Source organism: Crotalus tigris, unplaced genomic scaffold (assembly GCF_016545835.1).
Source record: "Crotalus tigris isolate CLP2741 ecotype Arizona unplaced genomic scaffold, ASM1654583v1 scf7180000017791.1120302, whole genome shotgun sequence".
NCBI classification, from domain to species: domain Eukaryota; kingdom Metazoa; phylum Chordata; class Lepidosauria; order Squamata; family Viperidae; genus Crotalus; species Crotalus tigris.
In genome coordinates, this window is record NW_024096638.1 from 412,189 (window position 1) to 433,872 (window position 21,684).

At 48.0% G+C, this 21,684-nt stretch overlaps 1 protein-coding gene across 1 annotated transcript; it reads left to right on the plus strand.

Annotated features, from left to right (window-relative positions):
- Window positions 1–730: 730 nt before the first annotated feature.
- On the plus strand, window positions 731–21,411 carry LOC120307515 (papilin-like). The gene is made up of 11 exons (XM_039342371.1): window positions 731–821; window positions 2,393–2,569; window positions 5,979–6,080; window positions 7,217–7,423; window positions 7,927–8,040; window positions 14,302–14,469; window positions 15,874–16,017; window positions 16,884–17,045; window positions 18,722–18,859; window positions 18,971–19,147; window positions 21,247–21,411. Exons 1-11 carry the CDS (start codon window positions 731–733, stop codon window positions 21,300–21,302), a joined length of 1,536 nt encoding a protein of 511 aa, XP_039198305.1. The 3' UTR covers window positions 21,303–21,411.
- The last annotated feature ends 273 nt before the right edge of the window (window positions 21,412–21,684 follow it).

Sequence of the window (21,684 nt, forward strand, 5' to 3'; positions counted from 1 at the left end):
TCTGCCTGGAAGTTGAGCTGGACGAAAGTGGGCAAGGCGCTCCATCCCAGCCTCCCCTCTGGAAGTCAGGAGGAGTTGAGGGTCAGCGATCTGCTCCCCAGAGCCCCTGTCCTCCTGTGGGTACAAGCCCTGGCATCGGAGGAGCTGGCGTCTTTCTCTCCTGGGCTCTGACTGGGAGGGACTCAGATTGGTGAGCAGAACCTGCTTCACCAAGGATGCCAGCAAGAACTGGACACTGCCCATCAACCGGAGCTGCCCTGGGTGGAAGGGGAGGCATTTCTCCAGATTGTTTGGAACGCAGGAGACCTCACCCACCCACCACCATCTTTGAGATACCTGCATGAGGAGGTGGCATTTTGGGATCCATGTTCACTTAGATCTCATCAGACTCAAAAAATAAATCCTTGTGTCATGGCTGCCCTTGAGGATGCCCCACATGCAGACATTCCTGGTCATGAAATTGCAAAAACTACACTGGACCATGGAAACAGGCTGCGGTGTCTACATCCCACCCATTGTACAAATTGTGCTCTGTTCCAGCTCAGGGTCCATGGTGTGCTTAATAAAATTAGTGGGCTGCATCTGCTCATAAACTGGGAACTCTGGGTGATCTTGATGGCCCTCTGGATTCCCAGCCCAGCCCTCCAGGGGGAAGGAAACGGGGGATCGGAGGCACCATGCTCTTTGCCCGGAGAGGAGTGGGAGGTGGCTCAGTTGCCCAGCCAGTGCCATGAGGTCCGGTCGCAGCCTCCTCCTCCTCCTCTTCCTCTTCTGGGGTGACTTTGACCTCTGCAGCCCTAGGCTTTTACTGAAGGACTCCTGTGAGTGTGGAGGGGCAGAGGGTGGGTGGGTGGTGGGATGCCTCAGCCAGAGGGGTCTTTGGACCTCGAAGGTCCCCTTCCCATCTGAACCTCCTGCACCTGGAGCCTCAGGGATGCGCCCCGGATGCCCAAGAGAACCTCCCCCCCATTTTGCATGGCTGTGCAACCCCCAGATTTATTTATTTATTTATTTATTTATTTATTTATTTATTTATGAGACTTATATACCGCTTTAAGTGCAAGCACTCTCTAAGCGGTGTACACCAGTAAGCAATGTATGTATGTATATATATATATATATATATATATATATATATATATATATATATATATATATATATATATATTTACATTCCCCCAACAATCTGGGTCCTCATTTTACCTACCCCGGAAGGATGGAAGGCTGAGTCAACCTTGAGCCGGTGAGATTTGAACCACTGACCTGCTGAACACAGTCAGCTAAAGTGGCCTGCAGTACTGCACTCTAACTGCTGCGCCACCTCGGCTCTTTTACTGAATACTTTTACTGAACAGATACTCTGTTCTCTGGAAATAGCGGTCCTCATTCCTTTGCAAAGCCATAGATGGGATGATAATAGTACTAATAATATAATCAGTGTTATTAATAGTAATAGCATAATAACATTAACACCCAGGAACAGAACAGGCAATTACTGGTCTTGATACAAATATTGGAGTTTAGACTCTGGGAGGTCATCTAGTCCACCCTCTGCTTAGGGCAGGAAGCTCCCTGACAGATCACACCCCCCCAGCTCTGTTCAGACCCTCCCATAAAGGAGAGTTCCCTACTTCTCACGGGTGTCCACGCCAGAGTCAAACAGTTGTGTCTATGCTCAAAGATTTCCCCAAATTAATCGCTGAAACCTTGTTCGTTATTCTGTCCCTGTTCTTTCCCTTCCCTTCCCTTCCCAAGGCTAAGCCCACCTCCCCACAATTGTTTGTTTGAATGCTGGTCCTGGCCGTCAATTTCCTCCCTCAAATTCAGGACACAGAATTGAGCGCAACGTCCTAGGTGGGAACTGAGTAGCAGCACAGAAGGCCGGGAATCGTGGCTTCTTTTCAGCCAGAGTCTCTACTTCTCCAGGGGTTTGGCGGGTGGTGTCACACCGCTGGCTCATGTTTAGCATCCCCCCCATGCGATGCTCCTTGGGAGGAGCTCCCCCCTCCTGTCCATGAGGTCAGTTTTTTTCTTCATTTAAGACTTTGCTTCTTCGTTTCACCTGACAGCCCCCTTTCCCTCCAGCATTTTCCCGCACTGATGCTGACTGCCAGCAGTTGGGCAGTTCGATCCTGACTGGCTCAAGGTCAATTCAGCTTTCCAGCCTTCCGAGGACCCAGATTATAGGGGGCAAGAGGCCGACTCTGTGCACCGCTTAGAGAGGACTGCAAAGGGGAGGGTCTCCAACATAGGCAACTTTAAGCTGTGTGGACTTCCACTCCCAGAATTCCCCAGCCTGCATTCAGGGGCTGCTCTATACCCGCCTGCCTCCCCCTGAGCACCTACAACTGGGCAAAGGGTTGAGTTTCCCAATCCTCTTCTCTCTTGCCAGTTGAGGGCAACTGTGTCATCTCCCCCAACCCTTACGAGCGATGCGGGAAGCCTGTAGATCGTTTTTTCTACAACATCAGGTCCAGGAATTGCGTGCGTTTCGTTGACTATGGGTGCCCCATGAAGGTCAACCGCTACAACACCCTGGAGGAATGCCAGCACTACTGCGCACCAAAGAGTGAGTCCAGCTGCTGGGCAGAGAGGAGTCAGGGCTCAGGCCCCGTAGAGAAGGCCCGGTCTCCCCTTGGCGCTCCATTGGGTCATGGGGGAAGGCTGAGGAGTGGCGGGTCTTCAGGAGGGAGGGTCTGCTGAGCCCCTGCGGGAAAAGGCCCAACCCAGCTTCACACCTCTTCTTGTTCATTTGGGATGCTTTCCCCGGTTCTCCATTGGTCCAGCTGACCTCAGGGTGCAATACGGGGTGGGGGGAGGCCCCCCTCTTTCCTGCCCACCTGTCTCTGATGGGTTTTCTCTAGCACCTTTTATGGGGCTGCATGAGGGGAGCTTCCCAGAGTCCAGGGGGGGGATTCTCTTTTGCAGTCAAGCTGGGCCCCAGATGAGAAGGCCCCCTGCTTTTCCTCACCCATCAGGGCTGCCCTCCTGAGGTCGGGCTGAATGGACAGGGGTCCTGTACAGGCATTCCCAGTTCTGCTCCCTTTGTGCTGTGCCCAGCAGGAGCTATTGCCTGCACACCCCACTTCCAGGGGGTCCTGCCTGAAAAGAAGTCCAAAATGCCCAAATCCAGCCGAGGGAGGAAAGGGGGAGGGCATGGGGGGAAGGAAGGCTGAGTGCCCTGATGGGGGGACTGCCTTGGGCCCAGCCTTCTGGGTCCTTTCCTTCCTTCCTTCCTTCCTTCCTTCCTTCCTTCCTTCCTTCCTTCCTTCCTTCCTTCCTTCCTTCCTTCCTTCCTTCCTTCCTTCCTTCCTTCCTTGCACATCCATATAGCTGTCCACCTTATGCCAACCTCTATCCCCCCCCCCATCCACCCTGTAGACATCTGCCACCTGCCTCATGACCGCAGCTCTTGCAATTTCAACCAACAACGGTGGTTTTATGACCCGAACACCCAAAGCTGCAAGATTTTCATCTTCGGACGCTGCAGGGGGAATGCCAACAACTTCCTGAGTTCTTTGGCGTGCGAGATGACATGCCACTGGAGAGGTGGGTGTGCATTGCTGCGGGGGTGGGCAGTGGTGGCTGAAGGGTGGGTCAGAATGTTAGACACAAAAATAGTCACAAATTGAAATCCACTCTGAGTTACAAATAGAAAAGAAGTTTATTAGACTTCACACCCAAGTCTAAAAAAAATAACGGTTTGCAAAGCGTGGTGGATTCAGGAAGGCAATGCAATGGAGCCAAGCACTGAACCACACCCCAAATTCCAAAATCACATATTATTATACATCCTATCGTGACGCCCCATTCCCTCCCCCATGGCCCCATTGGCTTAGGCTTTGGCGGTTACAATCTATCAGAAGCGCCTAAACAGAATACATTATACTAATTAGATCCCTCCCCTACTATCCTATATCAATCCTAGAGGAGAGATGTCTCCCATCTTCTACACCTGTTAGATCCAGTAGGGGTACCAGGCACCAAAAGGTACTTAAAAACAATTCCTAGATGGTGACTCAACTGGGCCCACAGTAACTCCTGTTCTCCCCCCTTCCTCCACCTGAGGCTTGTATGTTCCCTATATACTCAAAGCATCTACTCAGGCAATTGATTATACAATGATATTTATAAAATATAAAATATGATTACATGATAATACTAAAAGCATATATATTTTTATTTTTAAATTTCCTCCACAAGAAGGAGCAGAAGGTCCAGCGACTGCTCCCCTCAATCTGCAACTTGAGGGCCATGTGCAAAGAAGAGGAAGGGGGGAGGAGAGCCAGCCCCCCCAAGCAGCACAGCAAAAGAAGCCACTCTTCCTGCACCCCCCCCCCAAGATAGTGCTGGGGGGTCTGGCCCTCTGGCCAAGAGGGGAAAGGGGACCCTGGACCCCCTTGGAATGCTGTCAGTCATATATCCCAGAAGACCCCCTGCTCCACCCCCAAGCTAGGTGGGTTCCCGTCGCTCCTAAACCTATTCCAGAAGAGGAGTCAGCTTCCCCCAGACTAGCTGGGGGGGGGGTCACGATGGTGGAGGATGGGTGTCTCCCCCTCCAGAGAAGCAGCCCCTCACAGCGGGGACGGGTGGCTCTCTGCCTCTCCGACAGGCCAGCCTAGCAATAAGGGGGAGGGCGCTCTCCAACACCCCTGGAGGGAGGGCCAGGGAGGGAGGAAGGAAGGAAGGAAGGAAGGAAGGAAGGAAGGAAGGAAGGAAGGAAGGAAGGAAGGAAGGAAGGAAGGAAGGAGAGGGAAGGGAAGGGAAGGGAAGGGAAGGGAAGGGAAGGGAAGGGAAGGGAAGGGAAGGGAAGGGAAGGGAAGGAAGGAACCCAGAAGGCTGAGCTCGGGGCAGTCCCAGCATCAAGGGACTCAGCCTTCCCTCCCCCCATGCCCTCCCCCTTTCCTCCCTCAGCTGTATTTGGGCATTTGGGGCTTCCTTTCAGGCAGGCACCCCTGGAAATGGGGGCGCAGGCAGGAGCTCCTGCTGGGCGTAGCACAAATGGGGAAGAACTGGGGATGCAGCCCCCTCCTCCCTCCCAGGTTGCTTCCCTCCTCCTGCCTGTTTCAGGGTTAGGCATAGATGTGACCAGACGCAACACATCTGTCATTTTGCCTATTCATTCCGGAATCTTCTCTGCATCCCCCCCAAGCCTGACCTGCCCGCCTGCCTGTCTGACGGAGCCCCTGCCCTTCCGTCCCCTCCTGGAGCGGAGCCTCCGAGTCTTTGCTGCCTGCCTGCAGGGTCCGGGGTTCAGGTCAAGGAGCAGCGAAGACCTCGATGCCCCCTGGCTTGACCCCCAGCCTGTACAGGACCCCCGCCCATTCAGCCCTGCCTCAGGAGGGCAGCCCTGATAGCGGAGGAAAAGTGGGGGGCTTCTGAGCTGCGGCCCAGCTTGACTGCGAAAGAGAACACCCCCCCTGCTTTGGCCAATGCTGACCGAGTCTGCTTTCCTTCCTCTTCAGGTCTCCCCACATACGGCCAGTGCCCACCTACAACTACAGCTCTTCACCCCGTACCATACTGCATGCAGGGTAGACCCTGCCCAGGGGATGAAAAATGCTGCCAAGTGGGGAATGTGAGGAAATGCACCCTTCCTAAAGGAGGTGGGTGAGCCCCTCCCCAATTTGGGGCAAGATGGATGGAGGGTTGGGGGGGACAGGTTCGGAAGTGGAAGGTGGAGAGTCCAGGCGGACAGCCCAGTTCACCTCTTGTCCCAGGATCCGATTCCGCTCTTGCCAGGGCTCTCCTTCTTGGGAAAGGGCAGAATGCCACCCTCCCGGTGCTGCGGTGCCCTTCCGAACAATCCCACAGATAGGATTGTAGCACACATTCTTTGTGCCGCGTCTACTAGTGGTAATCGGCTGGGATGGCAGATCTGCCCAGCAGTGGGCAACCTGAGGGACACGTTCGGACGCAACTGCAGAAGATGCCAGGAGACCTTCTTGCCCACTCTCTGCCCACACTTTCTCTTCCAGTGCATCAAGGTTACTGCCCCGGGCGAGAAGACCAGGCCGTCTACAAGAATCCCTGTGCTGGAGACCATCAGTGCGGGTGGCATGAGAAATGCTGCAGGACGGGTGGGTGGCCACAGGAAGTGTGTCCAGGCTGTGCCAGGTAGAGTCTCTGCCGGACACGGGTTCCCTCTTACCTGGAGGGTCTCAGGTGGACGCCTCATGGTATGTGAACTCTGAAAAAATGAGAGTTCTCCATCTTTAGGGGGTGCCATCATCACCCCTTGGGGCATTCAAAGAAGACAGACTTGACCACTGCTGAAATAGCTGCCAAACGGAGAGAGGCCATCCAAGATCCTTCCTGGTAACCTTCTGGTAGGGTGGATGTGTGACCCATGAAGCCCCCCCCCCAGGCTTAGTTGCTATGGAAACCCCTGAGCTCACCTGGAAATGAGGCTGGAGGCTCTGGAGGATCCACTTTCCTCTTTAATTTGGTTCAAGGAGAGGCCCTACCGAGTCAGTTGGTGAGGGAAGAAAAGTAGACACGGAATCCTTGGAAGCAACCCAAATGGGTATCCAAGGGAGCCGTGCTTCTGATGGGTTGGGTGTCTGAGTGCAACCCCTTCCCCTTTGCTGACCCCCAATCCTAGCCCCTGTTGCTCCAGGATGCTTAATCCATTCCCTCCCATCTGGCTACCATGGGGCCCTTGGTGCTCTCAGAGCTTGATGGTTTTGACCCTCACCAGACATGACCTCCCCATCACAAGACTCATCACAAGACCCTTACCTTATGTAACCCACACCTGACCCATCACAAGACCCTCACCTTATGTGACCCACACCTGACCCAACACAAGACCCATCACAAGACCCTTACCTTATGTGACCTACACCAGCCCCCTCACAAGATCCATCACAAGACCTTCACCTGACATGACCCACACCTGACCCTTCACAAGACCCATCACAGGACCCTCATCTGACGTGACCCTCCCATCCCAAGACCTCTTCACCATGCCTGAAGCCCTCATAAGCAGAAGAACACCAACACTGATTCCATTGAGAATGTTACCTAGCCTGGTAATGAAACATCTGGAAACCGACCCACCAGCTTGGAGAAAGAACCTCCACCCTCATCTTGGTGGTTTTCTCACAGATGTTTCATTATCAGGCTAGGTAACATCATCAGTGCCTGCAAGAAAACCACCAGAGCCCCACCATTCCACTCTAAGCCACAAATATTCCCTTCTGTTGGCTTCCAGTTACGGATGGCCTTTGCCCCAAGAAGCGTATTCCATTGGTCCCCACCATCTGCCCAAACCAGTGCAATGATGACCTCTCCTGCTCCTCTGGGATGAAGTGCTGCTTTGACAAGTGTGGCCTGAACTGTGTGCCCCCTGAGAGACTCCACCAACACCAGGACCAGAAACAGAAACAGAAACAGGACCAGAACCAGGATCAGAAGAAAGGTGAGGAAGAACCCCACAAGGCAACCAGGGGATCATTTGCAGTCCAACAGCTTCTCCAGCCTATCCACACGTTCACCCCTGGGTGGCCACCTTCTTCTCTCCATCCACTCCTCTAGCCTGTCCACCCACTCAGCTCTGGGTGGCCACCTCCCTCTCTCCATCCGCTCTTCACCTCTTGTTCCTGAATCAGGCTTTGAGCACCCTTGTAGTTGTGGTGTTGTGGTCATTGGCCATCCTTTCCTTGATCCATTCCAAGGACAACTGCCAGATGAGCTCCATTGGTCATTGCTTTGGGGAATAGTTTGACAGCCCCCTCCCCTTGTCTCTTTAGGAATCCCTCAAATATTGGATGGCTGCTATCCTGTCCCCCCTCATCCTTCTCTTCATTAAACTAGACCAGGGGTAGGCAACCTTGGCTCTTTTATGACTCATGGACTTCAACTCCCAGAATTCTGTGTTAGCCGCCAGTCCCCTGATCATCTCTGTTGCTCTTCTCTGCACAGGAGACAAGAAGGGTTCCCAGGAGTCCAAGGGGATGCACTGCCGCACAGACCAAGATTGTCCGCAACGGAAGAAGTGCTGCAATGGACTCTGCCAGCAGGAATGCCAGCCACAAAGTAGGTCCCGGCTGATGCAGGGTAGGAGAGCGCCAAGGGGGGGCTGGAAGACCAGAAGGGACAACTCACTGCAGCCAACTCACCATGGTGAACTTCATAACTTATAAGAACTGCTTTATAAAGCCTTAGTAAGACCTCACTTAGAACCCTGAACCCAGTTTTAGTCACCACATCACAAAAAAGATGTTGAGAGTTTGGAAAAAATTCAGAGAAGAGCAACTAAGATGATCCAAGGCCTGGAGACTAAAACATAGGAAGAACGGCTGCAGGACTTGGCTGCAGGGTTTGGCTAGTCTACAGAAAAGAAGAAATAGGGGTGACATAATAGCAGTATTCTAGTATTTGAGGACCTGCCACAAAGAAGAGGAGGGGGTCACATTATTCTCCAAAGCACCAGAGGGCAGGACAAGAAACAACGGTTGGAAGCTAATCAAGGAGAGAAGCAACCTGGAATTAAGGAGAAACTTCCTGACAGGGAGGATAATAAACCAGGGGAACAGCTGGCTTTCAGAAACCATGGAGATTTTTAAGAAGAGACTGGACAGCCACCTGTCTCAAATTGTACAGGGTCTCCGGCTTCAGCCTGGGGGTTAGACTAGATGACCTCCAGTGTCCCTTCCAGCTCTATTCTGATTGGACTGGTTAACTCACCACGGCCAATTTGCCCTGGTTAACTCACCATGGGACACCTCGTTATGGGGCAATTCAACGACTCTGTTTAATTATTTAAAATAGTTTAAAAAATGTTTTAATTTTTGTCATTCAAATTTTATTGTGTCCCTCCTTTGGCATCCTTTCTTCAGTGATTCTGTTCCACTATTTCTTCGATATTAGTGTAAGCCTTGTCCAGTGGAGAGTTGAGCGTGGCCAGGTGTTAGGACCACTGGTGCCTCCGCCCTCCCCAGAAGGCAGACCCTGCCCCTCCCCTGCTTGAGCGGCTGTTTGCAAAAGCTGCCTCTAAACATCAACAGGTGTCAAGTTCTCCCTGTGTGCAAATGCGCCCCCATGTGGTGTGACGAAGGATAATAGTGTTGGGGAAAATGTCTGCGGAGACTTTGAGTCAATCTTTAACTCTGAACAAACCCCCAAACACAGACAGGGCTGGTGGGAGCCCCCCTGCTCCACCACAGCAGAGCTCTGGAAGTGCCAGCCATTTTGCACCCAGGATCCGCCACTCACTCCTGGCGTGCTGGGCATAAAAAAGGGCCAGAGTAAAAGAGAGCAAGAAAGGCATTTCAGCATGATCAGCCAAGCAGGAGCTGGGAGAGGGAAGAATGGACTCCACCTGTAGGATGCTAAGAAAAAGACGCAGGCATGTCTTGAGCAGAGGTTTGAAGCTGCAGGACACAGCTTGGCAAACTCTGTTTATTGCTTCTTATATACTTTTTACATACATAGGCTTTACCATTAACTGCTGACATTTTACATTCATAAGTTTAACCTTTAGCTGTTGACATAAAGTAATTGAAAAATCCTTCATATAAGCAACTATTTTCTAGTAACACATTACATGGTCAGAGATCAGGTAAAGACAAATACAGGTAGACGAAAGACAGGAAGAGATAAGGACAGGAAGAGATAAGGGGGAACTTAAAGCATATTATTTATTTAGGTAGGTAAGGTATTAAGTCAAAAGGGAGTGATCTTTTGGCTGCTTCCTTGGGACAAAGGGTATCAAAAGGTTATGAGGTTTGTGGGGGGGGGAAGCATGGCAGTTTGCTGCGCGTGCAAATTCCCCCACATCTCACTCTTCTCTATTTTATTAATGAGGACATTATTCTAAGCTGGAGTAGTTAATGGGTCTTAGTCAGGGGACATATAACTTTGCATTTGTTTATACAAAACATAACTTGTTCCTGAGGTAAGTTAATGGTAGTTTAGTGTGGACAATTGAAAGTAGAGGGAAAAAAAGACATTGAATAACTATATATGTGCATAATTAAAAGATATCTCTTGAAAGGAGGTACAATTTAAAATTCCTTGACTGACATGTATGCAATGAAGTTTTTTAGACGAAGTAGTACAATTGACAATTTTTGCACAAGTAAGATTTGTAGGAACAGCTACAATTGGTGTATGTAAAACAATAGCATCAAGGGTTAACATGTAAGAGGCATGACCCTAGCTTGACATAGTTGCATAATGAAATTCATTGTCTGATAAAAAATTGCTTAAACCAGTATAATTTTTTTAAAAAAACTGAAGCTGGAACACACAAAGGTATAAAACAGGTAGAGAGTAAATTTTCCATATCATGTGATTCAGAAATACAAAGGTCTGTCACTTGTGTGATATTAGCTAATTGCACCCAAATATTATATTTCATCCGTGATTCTAAAGGATGAGTGGGAGAGCTTGAGCCCCCACACAGCAATTAAGAAGGAAAGAGATGCAAAGAATGACTAAGGAATTTGCAGTCAAAACCACAAATATGGCAGCGCATAAATTCTCTGGTGTAAGTTCTTTTCCCTGTTGCCACAGAACCATCTATGCTTTGGAGGTCAGGTTTTTCACATGACCCCAGGTTGTTGGTCAACTGTGATGGCGAGAGCGAAAGGGACGTTGTGCTGTCTGAAGAGTCACCTGCTTCATTTCCAGTATTGGGTTCTGGACTTAATGCCATGACATCTTTGGCTGGTTGCACACACTGGGCTGGAATCCAGAGAGGGCCTGTAGGAGCAAGCACAGAGCATAGCCTCGCCCCCAAGTTAGTAAGGGAATTGGATCTAACCAGGTTTTATCAGGCAATTGCCGATAATATACCAATGGATTAGGAAGCACAGCTTTCTGCTGAAAGTGACGCTGGTAGGCAGTAGTATTTTGAAAAGAAATATTTAGCTGGTTTAAAGTTATTAAGACTTTATTGACTTGATGCAAATTAGGTACCCTGGATCCCTCCTTTTTTAATTGTTTATGAAGGCAGTCCTTAAAAGACCGATATATATGTGAGAAACAAAGGATAGCTGCTGTAAAGTTAAAAACAAAACCATAAGATTGGGGTCGATCCTGGGCATGATGTAAGTACCTGTAAGATTAAAAATAAGTTGGCACACATAATGAGAGTAAGAGATTAAGTTAAAAGTCTGTTGAGAAAAGGTGTGGAAAGCTAAAATAGCAACAGAAGAGATAAGTTATTCTGAAAATAAAATTGAAAATCAAATTTTGGGATAGGAATAACAATATTAATTAAATCAGTCCCATTTCAAGGACAAGCTTGATTGTATCCTAAGGTTATTTCAGCAACAGCCTGGATAAAAGATAAAACATTTTGAGATGGGATAAGTAAAGCCATTCAATACAATATACTTTTTGCGCTTCTAACACAGCTAATACTCCTGTAAGTATCTTACTAGTAAGAAATATCAAAAGTGTTAAGTGACAATTCCTGTGTGAAATTCTGTCCACAAATTGAGTACTCAAGTACTTAATTTGCTCAACTGTGGTAAATGCTGGAACTACAAATGAGATCTCCAGGTTGTTTTCCTTTGGTCAATAAGTTAAATTCCAAGTTAATCAAAGATGGAAACAAATTTCTATTAAGTAGATTAAACATTTACAAAACTTAAGTAAAACAATTCAGAGTTATTTCTTTTGGTTGATAGATAAAGATTTTGCCAGCTGAAACTGCAAGAGCGGGGATTAAATTTCATCTCCATTCACAAACTGGAATTCTAAGCAGAGAGGAAAAAAAGTTTAAAACAAACAGTTTCTCCCCCCCTCTTCTTTCTGTCTCTCTTGCTCTTAAAGCAACACAGCCAGTTGAAAAAAAAAAGAGACAGGAAAAGTTTTTGTTACAAACTTCTCACCACTAAAAATTAGTTTTCTCTCCTTGACATGCATTTTCCATAAATTCTCTCACACATTCTCCATGGGACTCTTCTCATGCAAACACTTACTATTACTTTTCAATTACAACAATAAAATCTGCAGTTTTTTATTTCTTTTAAAGCCTGGGAGAGAGTGGGTGGGGGTGGGGTTTGAGGGCTAACACACACACTTAGGTATCAACAAATTAATTCCACATACAAATATTTCATTTCATACTTTCTCCAGGCAAACTATTTATTTTTAAATAAGGCCTTTTCGTATTGTTGTTATCAGAGAGGGTTTGACCCTCTTCCAAGTCTTGGAAATAACACAGAACAACACAGACAAATATACACAAATACCAATAACACAACATTGATTTAGACATATGGCTTGTCCTGCAAAAAGCGACAAAAATCATGAGATGATTCCAACCAAACATGTGGTTGTTTTTTTTTTATAGGGCCCTTTTAATCATCTCCTATTTTTCTCACCATTCCAAGCCCAAGCATAATGTTCTGGGTGGCCACACACACATATACACATATACACATATACACACATATACATAAACAAAAGACACATCAATTTGGGGTTTGAGGCTAAAACAGGCCTCCCCTTTTAATTAAAAAGGAGGAGAATATTTATGGTTACTTCCAACTCATCCCAGCAATTTCAAAAGACATTGGGGAAAGACTAAAAGGAATATTGAAGGTGTGAAGGGTGAGGGAAAAGTAGTAGCTCCTCTCCTCACCTCTTGACAAAAGGGAATTGAATAGAGCCAGATTAAAAGGGGAAAAAAGAAAAAAAACTTGCTTTCAGTTCTTTGAATTTTCTTTTCTTTTTCTTCTGTGGCTTTAGTTGTTATCAGATAAACTAGCCAGCCGGAGGTTTACAAAATTTTTCAGTGTTGTCTTGTTAAAGATTATTTATACTTCTACACATCAACACAAAGCACCATCTGACAGGGTTAAACTTAACAGCTACTTGAAGTTTCAAAACATCCCAATTGTTCAAAACACATTGCAGAGGAGTACATTTTAATTTAATTTGTTTCTTTAAATTCCTCTGACGATTCCCCATATATATATTTTCTACTTCAAGATTGTTCCTCTAATATTTTCCTTATGGGGGTGTATGGTGGCTGTAAGGAGGCAAAAGAATTAGCCTCTTCAGAAAGAGCTGAAAATCCAATTAAAGATGCTTTCAGAGGCACAGTTTTTACTTTGATCCTAATCAGGTGTGGGGCTTGTAGTTAATTGTTACCCTGCTGAAGCATCTGAGCCAAATTTTTCCACTGCTTGATGGCATTGATGCCATTGATGTAATACCTGTACTGGAGCCCAAGATTCAAGATGTAAAGTATGCCCTATTTTTTTCCCAATCTTGTAACCTAAGTGTCCAGCACTTAGGATATCAAGGGGAATGTTTCCCTACCTCACCCATCAGCTTCCTTTTGTCTGCATCAGGCATTTTCATGCCTGATGTGTGTAACAGGAATCTGAGTTCCTTTGCTGGTGCTGAGATAGATTGCAAGCCTTACTTACCACTGAGGGGTCCCATAGGACGAAAGTGCACTTAGGGGTCTATTCCAGACGCTGGTAAGTAAGTTGGTTGTTGCTCCCTCAGAAGGGGGGGCTGTCCCAGTTGCTCCATGGGGGGGCTGTCCCTGTTCGGGCGCCAGATGTAGGATGCTAAGAAAAAGACACAGGCATGTCTTGAGCAGAGGTTTGAAGCTGCAGGACACAGCTTGGCAAACTCTGTTTATTGCTTCTTATATACTTTTTACATACATAGGCTTTACCATTAACTGCTGACATTTTACATTCATAAGTTTAACCTTTAGCTGTTGACATAAAGTAATTGAAAAATTATTTCATATAAGCAACTATTTTCTAGTAACACATTACATGGTCAGAGATCAGGTAAAGACAAATACAGGTAGATGAAAGACAGGAAGAGATAAGGACAGGAAGAGATAAGGGGGAACTTAAAGCATATTATTTATTTAGGTAGGTAATGTATTAAGTCAAAAGGGGGTGATCTTTTGGCTGCTTCCTTGGGACAAAGGGTATCAAAAGATTATGAGGTTTGTGGGGGGGGGGAAGCATGGCAGTTTGCTGCGTGTGCAAATTCCCCCACATCCACCGTCCAATCTGAGCTGACCAAAATGTGCAAGAAGCAAGATAAAAATACCCGCGGTTCCCGAGCTGGCCGAGATGAAGCTGGAAGGCAGCAGATCTGAAAAAGCTGCCCGCCAGGCTTCTCCTGGGCTTCTGAAAGTAAAGACAGAGGTGCCCACAGCCACCAATTGGCAAAAGGGCATCCCAGGGTGGGTGAGTGACGGATCCGTCCCAGAATCGCTGAGTTCTCCTGCCCCCCCCCCCGCCCACTTGAGAAATTGGGCATCCAGGTGCAAGCTTTTAAGTCTTGGCCATCTCCTCTCTCTCTCAGATATCTGCCATCTGCCCTCAGACACAGGGCCCTGCAGGGCGCTTACGCGTCGCTGGTTCTACGACAAGCACTCTGGGAGGTGCAGAGAGTTCATCTATGGAGGCTGCCAGGGGAATGCAAACAATTTTGAGGATGTTGAAGAATGCGAGCGCCGATGTGGCCCTCCAGGTGAGACCAAGTCAGAGGAGGGTCTGAGGGAGGAGGGAGGAGCATTGGCTGTGGGCCAGTCTAGTGAGGCTATCTTGGGGAAAGAAAGAAAGAAGGAAAGAAGGAAAGAAAGAAAGAAAGAAAGAAAGAAAGAAAGAAAGAAAGAAAGAAAGAAAGAGGGAAGGAGGAAGGGAGGGAAGGGAAGGGAGGAAAGAAAGAAAGAAAGAAAGAAAGAAAGAAAGAAAGAAAGAGAAAGGAAGGAAGGAAGGAAGAAAAGAAAGAAAGGGGGAGGGAGGGAGGGAGGGAGGGAGGGAAGAGGGAGGGAATGGAAGGAGGAAGAAAGAAACAGAAAGAAAAAAGAAAGAAAGAAAGAAAGAAAGAAAGAAGGAAGGAAAGAAAGAAGTAAAGGAGAAAGAAAGAAAGAAAGAAAGAAAGAAAGAAAGAAAGAAAGAAAGAAAGAAAGAAAGAAAGAAAGTGTGGTGGTCTCCCATGGAGAATGAGACACGCAGACAGGTATCTCGGGATGAGAGCCCAGAGCTGACTCCAGCACCCTCTTTTATTGTTACTAAGGTTTTTACATCACACAGCATAATCAAAAGACGTATATAGGGGTTGTTACAATGTATCAAATAACAGACACTCTCCAGATACAAGGCTACTGCAGGTGTTCTTATCAGAGTCTGTCCAAAAGGCTGATGAATGTATCCTGTGTCTGAAACAGTTATCTCAGGCCCTTGTGGGAGATGCCCATGGATAGATGCCCATGGACATTTGTGCAATTAGTCCCACAGAAAGAAAGAAAGAAAGAAAGAAAGAAAGAAAGAAAGAAAGAAAGAAAGAAAGAAAGAAAGAAAGAAAGAAAGAAAGAAAGGGGGAGGGAGGGAGGGAAGAGGGAGGGGAGGGAGGGAGGGAGGGAGGAAGAAAGAAAGAAAGAAAGAAAGAAAGAAAGAAAGAAAGAAAGAAAGAAAGAAAGAAAGAAAGAAAGAAAGAAATGGAGAGGGAGGGAGGGAGGGAGAGAAAGGGTTGAGAAAGAAGAAATGGTGAAGGAAAAAGAGGAAAAGAATGGTTGGTCTGTCGTAGACTTCAATTCAGGAGATGATACTTCAAACTGAGAGGGACAGATGGACAAGTCCAGTGGTCAGGAGAGGAGGGAGGGAGGAGTGGAGTGGACCCCCTTCCATTTTTCTAACTCATTTTGAGTTTATTTATTCAATTCTCTATCTAGCGATAGAATTCTACTTAGCGTCTATCTATGAGAATATATTAAATTTTTTCCTGGAAAAAATCTAACAAAAGCTTTTTGAGTGAGCCTACTAACAGAGGCCCTGCTGAATTCATGGATGGTTTTCAATGAGGACAGAACGGCTCCCACTTTATTGATACGAATCTCATCTTCTCTCCCCCTCCCTCCTCAAAATCTTGCAGATAACAAGCCTGGCACATGCCCCATCGTAGTTCAAGGCGAGGAGGTTGTTTGCGGCAAATTGTGCTCCAGCGATGCCAGCTGCCCGGGCCCTCAGCGCTGCTGCCCCACTTCCTGTGGGAAGAAATGTGAAATCCCGCAACAACGTCAGTCTGGTTCCTGGATGGGGAAGGGAGTTTGGGGGGGGGGCAGTCAGGAACAGAGAGGGGAGGGTGCCTGCTGAGCCTGGTATCAAGGAAGGCAGAGTCATGCCTGTTTTTTTGCCCACCGTGAAACACCACTGGAGCCCAGAGAGACGCTGTTCGGTGGCAGTTCATCCTCCGAGGCCAGCAAGACTTGAACTTTCCAAGGAAGCTTTGCAGACAGAGCTCAGCCCAGCTCGAGGGAGCCTTCCCAGAGGCTGGAGGAGGGGAGGAGGCGGCATGCAAGAGGAAGGCTGTTTGGTGCCAGCCTGCACTGAGATGGCCTCCATTGGGTAGATCAACGCGACCAAAGGCTTCTTTGCCAGCAGAGCACTTGGTGGGCACCAGAGAGGGCTGGGGGGTTTTCCCTGCAGGGCCAAACCTGATGCCCCCTGAGCAGAGAAGGCTTTTCAGGGCTGCCCAGCTGCGTGCCATGCGGCAAAAGTCCTCCAACTCTTTGGCGGGTATAAATGAGGCTGGTGGGCTTTTGTTGTGGGGCTTGTTTGCAAAATAACCCTCCTACTTATTGCCACAGATGCCCCCTGCCAGGTGGATGTGAGGTCCTGAAACATTTGGAGCCAGCCTCTTCTTCCCCTAGGGCAGAGGGCCCCGACCCCCAATCCCCGGCCCACTGGAGGACCTTGAGCCTTTTGGAAGCTGGCCGTGGAAGTGATGGGCAGATGTGTTTGCCTGCTGCACACGCGGAACCATCCTCTCTGTCCCCCCCAGCCGGTCTGCAAAGCTGAAAATGTTGGGGAACTCTGTAGCAAGGTCTGTGAACCCCCTCTCTGAAAGCCCTCTTCTCTCCCGTGTCCCCCTCTTCTGCCTAGATCTCCCAGGATACTGTCCACTGCTGATTCTCCCACCCAGAAGGGGCGACGTTTGCTTCCCAAACTGCACCAGTGACTGGGACTGCAACCGCATGGTGAATCTTCCTTGGAAGAAGTGCTGCAGCTTTGCGGGCAGGCAGATATGCGTGCATGGCGTGGAAGGTGCCACTCTTCCTTCCTTCCTTCCTTCCTTCCTTCCTTCCTTCCTTCCTTCCTTCCTTCCTTTCTTTCTTTCCTTTATTTATTCCTTTCCCTTTCTTTCTTCCTTCCTTTCCTTTTCTTTTTTCTTCCTTCTTTCCAGCCTTTCTTTCTTTCTTTTCTTCCTTCCTTCCTTTCCTTTTCTTTTTTCTTCCTTTCTTCCAGCCTTCCTTTTTTTCTTTTCTTCCTTCCTTCCTTTCTTTCTTCCTTCCTTTCCCTTTCTTTCTTTTTTCTTCCTTCCAGCCTTTCTTTCTTTCTTTCTTTTCTTCCTTCCTTCCTTTCTTCCTTTCCTTTTCTTTTTTCTTCCTTCCTACCAGACTTTCTTTCTTTCTTTCCCTTTCCCTTTCTTTCTTTCTTCCTTTCTCTTCCTTCCTTTCTTTCCTTTCCTTTCCCTTCCTTCCTTTCATTCTTTCTTCCTTCCTTCCTTTCCCTTTCCTTTTCCCTTTCCCTTTCCCTTTATTTCTTCCTTCCTTCCTTCCTTTCCCTTTCTTTCTTTCTTTCTTTTTTTCTTTCTGATTGCTTGTTTGCTTGCTTGCTTGCCCTCTTTCCCCCTCCCTCCCTCCCTTCCTTCTTTCTTTCCTTCCCTCCTTCTTTCCTGTCCTCTCTTTTTCTCTTTCTGTCTTCCTTCCTTTCTGTCTGTCTGTCTGTCTTTCTTTCTCTCTCCCTCTCTCCCTCTCTCTCTCTGTTTTCTGTCTCTATCCATGCCAACATACCCATGAGAGAGAGACAGAAACAGAGACAGAGACATACTTGCAACAGGGACAGATGGCAGGATGCCCAAATCCCAGAATGATATTCTGCATCCAGTCACACCACACACTACAGCTGGTTCCTAAATTAACCCATTTCCTCCACATGTACAAGACCTGTGTCCTAAAAAGTGTGCACCAAATGTGAACCCAAAAAGGTTCCTGCACAAGCTTAACATTAACCAAGCAGAGCACAGAGATGGATTGTATCTGCCTGGCCTTTCCCCGTCCTGCCATGGTTCACGCTGTGCATCCTCCCAGGGTCTCGGTCCTTCTCACACACCAAGGATTTAGGACAGAGCCCTGGAATTCCTTGCTGGCATACTTCAGGATTGGGCCCTGTACTGGGGTATGGGTGGGAGGAGGGTCTGGCCTGGCCTGACAGCAGTGGAGAAAGGGCAAGACTGCACCAGAGAGAGAGATGTCTCTGCCATCCAATCCCAGGCACTGAGTAACTGCTTCTCCTCCCTGCCTGTGGTGGAATGTAGTCTGGATTCCCAGAAGGGAGGGGCTGCGTTAGAGAGAGCAAAGAGAAAGGACAATTTAGATAGTTTGGTCATGAGGAAGAGACGTAACATGGCTCCTCCCTAGAGATTCTCAGACTATTATCTGTAATATGCAAGTAGTTGCTTTATCTGGCAAGATTCCGTCTCTAGGTGAGGAACAGTAAAGGAAACTGCTCAGAAATAACTCTACATATCCTGACTGGTTCTTGGGGCCTGACAATCCCTCTCATTCTAGAACACCCCGGTGTGTGTCTATAATATGCAAGTAGTTGCTTTAGTCTGGCAAGATTCCGTCTGTAGGTGCGGAATATGAAACGAAACTGCTCAGAAGTAACTTTATGTGTCTTGATTCGTTCTTGGGGCCTGACAATCCGTCTCATTCTAGAACACCCTGGTGTGTGTCCCAGGAGGATCGAATTGCAGACCTTGCTTTCATGCAACAACACCTGCAGGGATGACCTGGACTGCTCCCTGACCGAGAAGTGCTGCTTCACCGGTTGCGGCCGAGGCTGCCTGCCCTCACGTATGTCCAGGCCTCCTTCTCCCACTTGCCCCCTTCCCCCCTCTGTCCTCCACCTAAGCTCCAGGCAGCGGGGAGAGCCCACACAAACTCCCTTTTCTCACTCTCTTGCAGTCCGCAGTGAGGTATGCCAGTTACCTCTCGAACAGGGTAGCTGCAAACAACAGTTGCAGCGCTACTTCTATGATCCAGACAAGAAGAAATGTGTCTCTTACCGTGTCTGCGAGGCCAGCCACAGAAACTTTGAGACCAAGGAGCTGTGTGAAAAGGCCTGTGGGAAAATCAGCAAAGGTACAGAGGATCAGTATTGCATTGAGGCCCCTGGTAAGGTCAGCCCAGAAAGGCAACACTCCCCCCCCCCCAAATGAGTTATGTCAGACAAGAAGCATCTTCCAAGCTTCTAGCTCTATTGGAAACTGTCTTTATTAGAGATTAACTTTATTAGGGACACTTCTTGCAAAAATGTAAGTACACTACATCTCTCCCCCTCATTTTTGTAGCCCAAGAAACTAGGGAGGGTCCCTCCTGAGACATTTCCCAGGCCCCAATTCCTCTGGTGGACTCAGCTGCCTCTTCTCTGACTATTGCCTCATCTGCAGTTTTTCCTCCTGTCCCCCAAGGCCGTTCCCACAGACCATTACAGTTGCCACAATTCCTGGAACCCTTTCTGAGGCCACTTTTCCACATGACCCGTTCAGTCCCAACACAACATCAAATCTTAGACCTTTGGGTCCACCTAAAGCATAAGATGAGATGAGATGAGATGAGATGAGATGAGATAGCCTTTTTTGTCATTTTTTTACTGTGGGCACAATGGCACACATCAAAAATGAAATTTAGTTTCCTGCTCTCAAAGTGAAACACATACATGACACACACCTAAAACATACTATATACAACATATGTATAGACCCACACCCCTTCATATACATAACAAATAAATATTAAATATTGTCCATCTTGAATATATAACGGAAGGAGGAAGCTTGAGAGTTCACAAGGTTAATGCTGTATGGAATGAAACTCCGGCTGAATCTGGATGTTCTGCTGCGGATACCACGAAGCCCCCTCCTCCCGAAAGGGAACAAGGAAAACAGGTCGTGGAGAGGATGTGTAGTGTCCCAGATAATCTTACAGACCCTGCTCAAGCAACACTTCTGTGCTATGTTCTGAATGGGAGGAAGGGAACTGCCAATGATCTTTTCGGCCATCCTCACCACTCTCCGCACCATCTTCCTGTCTGAAGCAGTGATGCTTCCAAACCAGACTGTGACAGGATGCTCTCAGTCGTCCCTCTGTAGAAAGTGGTGAGGACAGGGGAAGGAAGATGTGCTTTTCTCATGCAACGCAGAAAATGCAGGCGCTGCTGTGCCTGCTTCACCAGCATCTTGCTGTTGAGCGATCAAGCCAGCCTACTCATTAGCTGCACACCCAGGAATTTGATGCTGGTAACCATCTCCACAGGTGAATCATTAATGCACAGAGAAGTGTGGCTGTGCCTGCCTTTTCTGAAATCAACAATGATCTCTTTGGTTTAATTGGTCTGTTTGTCAGCAAAACCAGGATAAACTGCATGAACTGCAGGGACGTCTCTGCCCAGGAGATTTTTTTCCCACTCCCTGAAGGGCCAGTGGGCAGTCCTTGGCTGGGAAGGGTGGGGAGGAGAAGAAAGCAGAATGACCCACTCAGGACTTCCAGTAGTCTCACATGTCTCTAGGACACAGCTTGTGAGTTGGTGGTTGACAAAATAGATCCACTACACCACCCTGGCTGTCAGAATCCAATTATATTTCATCTTTAATTATCAAATATAGAAACTCCCAATTCTGCCTTCTCTGGATTCTGCCATAAGAGGGAGAGAAAGGGGAGAACAAAGGGGCTTTATGGCCCTCACTTCCTTCAGTAGACTTCTAAGGAGCTGAATGTGTTTACTGCAACATCAAAGAGAGACTTTGAATGTAACTAGCATCAAAGAACCTTACCATGACAAAAGAGAGCTATTTACCTTTCATGTAGTTTATCTGACGTCTCCATACAGACGAAAGAAAGGAGCAAGGGGGTGGAATTGTGATGCCTGAAACTATCACTGGAAGGGGGGGTGATTGGGTGGGACTGCTGGGGAACCCCTTAAAATCTTGAATGGGAGAGCTTGGACCCCAAGTCCTGTCTAGCATGCCTGCAACCACTTCTTCTTAATAAAGGATTCCTGTTGGAAGAATTATTCCAAGAGTTCTGTCTTCTTAAGATGCAAAGTGGGGTGGGTCCTTACACTGGCAAGTGATCCAGGCAGAAGCTGCTATCCACGATAAGGCTAAGCCCCCTCTGCTCTACTCTGCTAATCCAGGAGCAGAAGCCCTTTTCCACCCACCACTCCCCTCTTCTCTTCACAGAGCAACAGCAGCAGCAGCAACAACAACAACAACAAAAACAACGCCCCAAAGAATAAGTCCCTCCACGACATCCCTGCGTGGAAGCGCAACCTTGGGAGCAGATGCCTCCACCACGGCTGCCACGGCCACTGCCCCAGCTGCATTCCTGTTTGATCTTCCTGTCTTCTCAAGAATAAAGACATGACTTTCCCTGCATACTCTGAGTATGGCTCTTGAGTGGGAGATGGTGTGGACTTTGTGGGAAGCAAAGCAAGGACCCTGTGGTTGTCCAGGAGACTTGAGGGACCGTCTCATCCCAATGGGATTAGCCCACCCCACTCATGTCGGCAAAGGAGGCATGCTCTTGGCTTCATCAGCCAGAGTATTCCAGCTGGGGGGGAGGGTCCAGGAGAGGAGCCTTCTCTGCTGCTGCATCTGCCCTCTGGAACATTTTGCCCC